Source organism: Urtica dioica, chromosome 5 (genome assembly GCF_054948205.1).
Source record: "Urtica dioica subsp. dioica isolate 48M chromosome 5, U.dioica_male_clone48M_v1_H2, whole genome shotgun sequence".
In the NCBI taxonomy this organism is placed as follows: Eukaryota; Viridiplantae; Streptophyta; class Magnoliopsida; order Rosales; family Urticaceae; genus Urtica; species Urtica dioica.
The window spans coordinates 39,406,683-39,413,882 of NC_142760.1; the positions used below are offsets into that span (position 1 = coordinate 39,406,683).

The 7,200-nt window shown below is 36.8% G+C and overlaps 1 protein-coding gene and 1 long non-coding RNA gene across 3 annotated transcripts; one reads left to right on the forward strand and one right to left on the reverse strand.

Annotated features, from left to right (window-relative positions):
* Positions 1 to 117: 117 nt before the first annotated feature.
* Positions 118 to 1,601, reverse strand: LOC149398408 (uncharacterized). Its single transcript, XR_016297111.1, has 2 exons — positions 734 to 1,601; positions 118 to 367 (listed from the first exon to the last, which is right to left on the reverse strand). It is a non-coding gene; the product is annotated as an uncharacterized LOC149398408 (long non-coding RNA).
* Positions 1,602 to 1,768: 167 nt separating this feature from the next.
* On the forward strand, positions 1,769 to 6,144 carry LOC149398409 (AP-5 complex subunit zeta-1). Of its 2 annotated transcripts, none has more exons than XM_089616120.1 (16): positions 1,769 to 1,974; positions 2,094 to 2,234; positions 2,329 to 2,420; positions 2,702 to 2,798; positions 2,924 to 2,967; positions 3,114 to 3,202; positions 3,302 to 3,393; positions 3,478 to 3,624; positions 3,928 to 4,075; positions 4,178 to 4,254; positions 4,451 to 4,522; positions 4,618 to 4,665; positions 4,756 to 4,883; positions 4,991 to 5,150; positions 5,515 to 5,725; positions 5,874 to 6,144. In XM_089616120.1, the coding sequence occupies exons 1-16, from the start codon at positions 1,870 to 1,872 to the stop codon at positions 5,921 to 5,923; spliced, it is 1,701 nt and encodes a 566-aa protein (XP_089472246.1). In that variant the 5' UTR covers positions 1,769 to 1,869; the 3' UTR covers positions 5,924 to 6,144. The 2 variants fall into 2 exon arrangements, with proteins under 2 accessions (XP_089472246.1, XP_089472247.1); XM_089616121.1 differs by having other exon boundaries at positions 4,621 to 4,665.
* Positions 6,145 to 7,200: the final 1,056 nt, after the last annotated feature.

Genomic DNA, 7,200 nt, shown 5'->3' on the forward strand with positions numbered 1-7,200 from the left:
TTAATCTTCATGTTTGTTACAGATTGGTCCTTCCGTCTATGTTGGATCACGTTCCGTCAGTTATATTTTCACGTGTGAGTAATGTGTTACTGAGTAAAAGGGTATTGTAGTAAACTATCAAATAAATATTAAATTCATTGATAAAATAATTAATATAATCATTAAATAAAGAAAACAAATCAAGAATTATTCACAGTCTTCTTCTTGAATTCTCTCTCGATCAACTTTCCCCAACACGCAGTCGAAACTCAAACATATTGTAGGGTTTCGAGCGTCTCCTGCGCCACGCTCAGATCGAAGAAGAGCCGGTCATCAACAAATGCCAAAGCGGGCACGCTCGGCCACGCCGCTCTGAATCGAAAATTGCCTGCCTCATATTTGTATCATTAAAACATCCAAAATAATCAAAGAACAGTTCAAAAATCTTTGTAATCGGTATTTTTTTTCTTTTTTTTTTCCTCTAACTCCAAAAAATCGAAAATTTTGTGCTATCTTTTGAATAGCAAAGTTTACTGATTCGGTTTAGATCTTCCTATGCAAAGTTTACTGATATTGAATTTGCAATACTTCTCCGTACAGACAGAAAATAGATTCGAGTATTTATCTACAAACAACTACAGTTTGCTATTGTGTTTTCAATCGAAAAGCCCTAATTCATTACGAGATAATTAAGAGATGATAAGAACGAAAGTGAGTAAAAAAAAAAAAAAAGAAGAAGCAGAGACTCGATTACCCTTTCGATGGTGGACTCGGTGGATCGAACGAGCCGAAGCACCAGATTGTTCGCGAAGGTGTAATTGGAGTTCGCGGTGTGTTGTTTCTGTGGCATCGAAGAAGAATTAATGGCTTCCGTAGAAATTGGGGATTTCGATTCAGGCGAACGTGGTCAAAGTGGTCGAGAGGCTCGCCTCGTCGCCGCACCTCGTGGGTCCCGACGCCAGGGACGACCTCTACGCCATGCTTCCCGGCGGCGGAGACGAGGAACAACAACGACCAGCTGACGATGATGTTCGACGACGGCGATGGGCGAGAAGGGGCTTTGGAGCAGATGTTTCGGTGTGTGAAACGAACGGCTTTGATTAGAGATTCCGGGTTCAGATGTTTCCCTGTGTATTTTTTTTTTTTTGCTGATAAATTAATTGAGTGTGTAGTTGTTCATTTCACTTCCGACGACGAAGAAGAAGAAGAAGAGAAATAGGGTAGGCAAAAAACGCTGTTGTACGGCTTCAGTCCCGTTGGACTCTCTCAGGAACAATCTTCGGTCCCGGCTGAGCTGAAGCGAGGCTTGGTCTCCCATCATGGAGCGGCCTCTCTTTCCGATCAGACCATGTCGACAAAGAACGAGTAACGGAGAATCCCGGCGGAGGCGGCGGAGTAGAACTCCGCTGTAGAAGCCGATCCCGTTGGAGAGAGAGAGAGGATCCAATTTTTAGTTTTTTATTTTATTTTATATTTTTTTCATATTTTTTTGGTGATAAAATTAAAATTAATTAGATTGGACTTTACCAAAATGACCTCCACTCGAGACTCACGTGACGCACACAAGGTCACTTAACTGACGGCGAGTAGACAGAAGGACTATAATGACACAAAATATGATATTAAGGAGCAAAGATCGATTTTTTATATTACGAGGGGTACGATGTTACAAGGTCTATAATACAGGGGGCATTTATGCAATTTATTCTTTATAAAAATATAAAGTATAAATTTTGACATTTTCCCCTCTTTTACTGTCATTGTACTGTATATGTCGTTTCTGTACGAGTTCATGGTTGAAAAAAACAATATACACTTTGATTTAAGCCCTCTCTCGCTCCCAAGCGGGAATATTTCTGCGCTTGTTTATCGGGAAAAAGAAAAAAGGAAATGGAAGCTCGAAGAAGAGACTGGGAAATCCATCTCCGAACCCTGTCTAGCAACGCCAGAGAATCCAATTCCGATTCCGATTCCGATTCGAACCTTCTTCAATCCGTGAGTCGAATTCCACCCGCAGCTTTCCGTTCGGTCGCCGAGAAGAATAATGATATCAAGATTCGATTTTTGGGAACTCGATTGAGATTCACATGCTTTCATTCATGTCTGCTCGTTAGGTTAAGAAGCTTCACGAGCTCTGTAAAGCTGACGATTCGGAGGATCTAATCGCTCGAGTTCATCCACAAATTAACAGGCTTTTTCAACGCTCGGTTTCCTCTATGTCGCAGTCTCGGACTTCCAATGGCCTTCTCTTACTGGTTTGATTTCGATTATACTGAATTCATTGTGCTTACATTTTGTTTTTCTCTCTTTATCATTTCTTACATATATTCTGTGTCTCTAACTTACCAGGCTATACTTCAGTTTTTCCTTGATTTCGGAGACCAGTTATTACACGATGCTGATCCGAGTTTGAGGACTTTCTTTCGAACGTGCTTGAGCCGGTATTCATGTAGTTTTTTTTTCCTTTAGATTATTGATCAAGTTAATTAGTTCTTGATTCTGATGTTTTCATTTTGAAAAACTACTAGACTTGTATTTATCCAATTTGGTCAATTAAATGCTTGTACTTCCTTACAGAAGCGTGATTCTTGTTTTGTTTCACAAGGAGCAATTGTTTCTACTTCAATGAATTAACTAGGGATTTTTTATTTTTTATTTTTTATCATTAAATTAGAATTTGGTGTATGTCATATCAATTTCTTCTGATTTTATTTGGTTGCAGTGAGTTTGCAGATCCCATTGTCGCAGAAGCGACCCTTGAATTTCTGAATCTGAACAAGAAAAAGCTTCTTAGTTCTTTCCCTACTTTACTGCCTCAGGTATGATATGATCAGAGAGTAATGTGTTTTAATTTGTATCCCTGTTTAATTCGTTTCGACATGACTTGTTGGCTTGTTTACCTATTTGAATTATATGGTTTGACAAACACTTAGCTTTATTGCAGTTTTATCCGTTGTTGCTAAAGTTGATTGCTTGGAATGGTGAAAAGTAAGGCTTTTCAAGTAACCTCATTAGTTCAGTTTTCTCTTGGAAGAAAAGAGCAATGGGACATTTTCTGGCGGAAATATGATGATTTTCAACCAAGTGCGAGTAACTAGAACACGGGACATGACATTCGAAACTCTCTTATGCAGATTGGAGAAGTTGTCTCTGGAGTTTTTTCCTGGATTGATGGCTCCGGGTTCATTTCTTCCACTATTTCATACATTAACGGACTTGCCAGGTTAGTTTTACAAATATTCCTTTTTTTTTACAAGTAGCTTGTACTATATTTTTCTACGAATCTGTCATCTTATCATTTTTTTTGGGGGTCAATTATTAGTCTTAGTAATGGCATTGGAGAAAGTAGAACGGAGCTCAGGGTCACTAGTCGGGAACAGCATAGCATCGATCCAGAAGAGTACGGCTCCGGAGGTTATTGTTTTATACTCGTTACCAAGCAAGCAAAAATCTCGTGAAGTGTCCAGAAATTCCAACGTGATTAAATTGTGGCTGTAGATGCTACTCGCTTTGATGGACGAAGCTTATACAGGCTCAACAATAGCAGATGGCGGCGGGGACTCTGAATCAGAGGAAAGTAACACAATAGATGTTGCCGATCCTCTGTTTCTCGACCTTTTAAAGGATGAAAATGATGGCATTGCTGTAAGTAACTATATCACAGATTTTTTTTTTTTTTTTTTCATTTTCTTTTTATACTTTTGATTTTCAGATCATTTCTGCCAGATTGATTACAATGATGGAAAGAATTAGGAATGCCTGTTAAATTGTTGATCGGCACTGGTTTAACTTTACATCATTAATTCAAGTATTATCATTTATACCGTTAAAAAAGTGGACATGGGTTTTTCTACCTAGGCTGTTACCCAAGTACCCTTTCATTGTTTATTTTATTTTTTGGTTTAGCTAATGAAAGGGCTTAATATGAAATTGTGTGTCACGTTTCAGGAACGCCATTGGAACTCCCCGGGCATGGCTACTACACTTCAGAATGCTATCAACACTCCTCAGTCTGATAGGCTAAAAAATGTTCTTAAAATAGCTCCCCGGCTGATTGACGTTTACTTTGCCGTCGCATTGCGTGATGTCAATGACTGTATGTAAATCTCAAACATCTAGCTTATATGTTGTTCTGGCAATAATTCTAAGGGTTTTTTTTTTATTTATTTTATTTATTTTTTTACTATTTTTTTTACAGCCTTGATCTGTGCTTTGATCCCCCTGCTTATGTCTAGAAATGCCACAATGTTTCCCGACAAAATCTTTTGTTTTGAGGTGCGTGTACGTTTAAATTTCAACCATGTTGCAAACTTAAGGACATACATTTCTTGTAGTTTGCATAGTTGATGTTATTTATATTTCCTCACAGTAAACACTGATGATTTCCTTCAATTCTCATCAGTGTCTTAATTTTATATCCTTGATGTTTCAGAATTATTACTGTTCACAAAGAGTAATTTTCTCGCTGTAGGTCCGCAAAAGGCTCTTGGAGTTTATGCTTTCAGCTTTCCAACGCTCTCCACATTTTATTGCGCTTCTCAAGGTACACCCGTCCGAAGAGTATTGGTTCTTCAAAGTGTGTGGGATTAGCTTAAACGTTCTTGATTAGTGAGAATATACTTGACTTTTCTTTCGTAGAAGCCCATAATGGACAGGCTTGCAGAGGCTTATGACAGCCCAGAAAAGGTCAGTCTATCGCCTACTTGTTAGTCTAGGAGCTAGTTTTCACTAAACTGTAGAGTCTGAAGTGATTATTAAAGAATTCCCTTCATATAGTCGGAATTGGCTCTGCGATTGTGTTGGGCAATAGGCGAGCATGGTGGGGGCGGTGGGTCCCACAAAGATGAAGCTCGTGAGCTGTTCGAGGGGTTGGAATTACTTTTGTATGAAAACCTTTCATCTAGGTATGGGTTACTTCACAGACTCGAACGAGGTTTAACAGGCTCACTTCCAATATGTAGCTCTGTTTATATATAATTTTTTTCCTTCTTCTTTTTGTTTCCTTGCGAAGTCGTCTAGGCCTAAGGCAAGAGTCCGCTTTTGGCTCCACCAGCCAAGTTTTCAACAAGTCGTCGCAGTCGAGGCTTCTTTGTTTCGTCGTAACAGCCATTGCAAAGCTGGCCACATATCACCGCGAGTTATTACCCAGGGCGCGTGTTTCCTTGGGCAAGGTTGAGCTTATATTTTTTATTATTTTTTTATTTCTTCTTTTTAGTACAAATCTTATAAATAATCCTCAAAACTTTGGGTTCCTTTTTCACGTTTGCTCTTAAGAGTATAAAATGTCTCAAATTCAGTCCTTAATATTTTTTTTGTTTTGTTTAAAGAAATGACATGAATAAAAACAGTTATGTATATTCTCAGATACCGTAAGTTTAATATATTAATCATAATAGTTAGAGGATTGGTTGAAAGAGATGATAAATAAAGTAATTTTTAATATAATAGCTATTCAAATATCTTCAGAATATCATTCTTTCTAACAAATATAGCAACAGCTTGTTTCAACACTAAAGTGGTTTCCCCGTCTTTCAGGTTGCTCGGTCGCGAATCTCAGACGCGAGGGTTTGGAGGCGTGCTCGTGATTACTTGGGCTTAATGAGCGAGCCCGCGATATCTATGTCTGTCTTGAGACCTTCGAGACCAGCCCAGGGACAGGGACAGAACCCGGGCACCGTAAAATGGAGCGATGGTGCCACGAAAATGGTTGCACATGTGCCGTTTTACATCCTAGGCCAACAAGAAGGTAAAATTCATTGGCTATATGTATATATGCTTATTTGCATTTCCAACTAAAGGAATACAGAAGAAGCTCATCAAACGTCTGTTACATAGTTGAAAAACACACTTCTGATACTCGAGTTCTGTTTGAAGTATTTTTTTTTTTTTTTCAGGTCCACCCTCCCATGACTTTTCATTTTCAGATATTCTCCCAAGAAGATGACTCAGCTTGTTTGCAATGTGTGTGTGTGTGTGCAAATTTAGTGAAGTTCTCCATTTTCAAATGGAGAAATTGTTTTCAAATTTTTTTTCTTTTTTGAACCGCATCATCATTTTCATATTCATGACACATAGGAATAAGCGTCTCTGTGAAGTTGGGTATATGTTGATTCGCATTGTATGTAAAATAAATTATTCTTTTTCAAACCAATGCCTTCTTTTTCACCTTTGCCTGATTATCAACAATTAAGAGCTTTTCTTTCCAACTATATTTATAAAAAACATAGCAACAAGTATCCTAGACATCGATGATATATTACTACACTAGCAACATTATATACAAGAGAAATTGTCTAATTTGCCACTAATTTCATAACATTTTCCCACTTTCCACCAAAATGTTAATTTTTCCTAAAATGCCACCATTTATATCAACAATGTTGACATCTATGTTTGCCCTTCACTATTAGATGTCAACATTGTTGACATAGAGGTGGCACTTTGGGAAAAATTAGCGTTTTAATGGAAAATGAGAAAATGTTATGAAATTGGTGGCAAATTAGGCAATTTCTCTATATACAACTTTGAAAACGAGATACTCTCTAACAATATTTTTAAAATGGGTTAGCTTGAGTAATATTCAGTGGCAAATTTTAAATTTTTTGACCTTTCACATGATTTTAGAGAGGAGGTGAATTTCACGAATAAGATGGTAAGTCTAAATATCTCTAATTTCAAATATTACATCAAATATTTATTTTATTTTATTTTTAGTTGGTAAGATATTCCTTACCGTTTCATTTATAGATTATAAATGATTGTCCTTACCCTAAATAGAACTGCAAGCATGACCAAAAACTAAAATAAAACTGTAAATATATAGTATAAAATAAAAGTCAAGTAATGGCATGACAAAAAAATAAAAAAGTTTATTAGATATATAGGCATATTTACAGTTTTGGATTGCCATTTAGAAATTTCATTTTCTAGACTTAAAAAGTATAAAAATATCTTGGCTAGGCCTCATATCTCTTAAATATCTTTAATTGGACTTTGACCATTTTTTGGACAAAAATGCTCATAAAATCAATAAATTGTTTTAAACTATTTTAACCATCTTGAACTGTCGTAAATTGTCTTATACCGTCTTAAACTGTCTTAAACCATCTCAAGCCATCTTAAAAATTACTCATTGAATTTCATCGCAAAATTACGTAAAATTTCATCAAAAACCATCTTAAATCATCTTAAACCATCTCAAACTGTTGCAATCTTTTTTAA

Excerpts from the sequence above, each read along its gene's own strand:
- LOC149398409 (XM_089616120.1), top strand. The coding sequence starts at position 1,870 with ATGGAAGCTCGAAGAAGAGACTGGGAAATCCATCTCCGAACCCTGTCT. Across the intron at positions 3,203-3,301 it reads TACATTAACGGACTTGCCAG|TCTTAGTAATGGCATTGGAG; the intron begins GTTAGTTTTACA and ends GTCAATTATTAG. Across the intron at positions 4,523-4,617 it reads ATTTTATTGCGCTTCTCAAG|AAGCCCATAATGGACAGGCT; the intron begins GTACACCCGTCC and ends TTTCTTTCGTAG.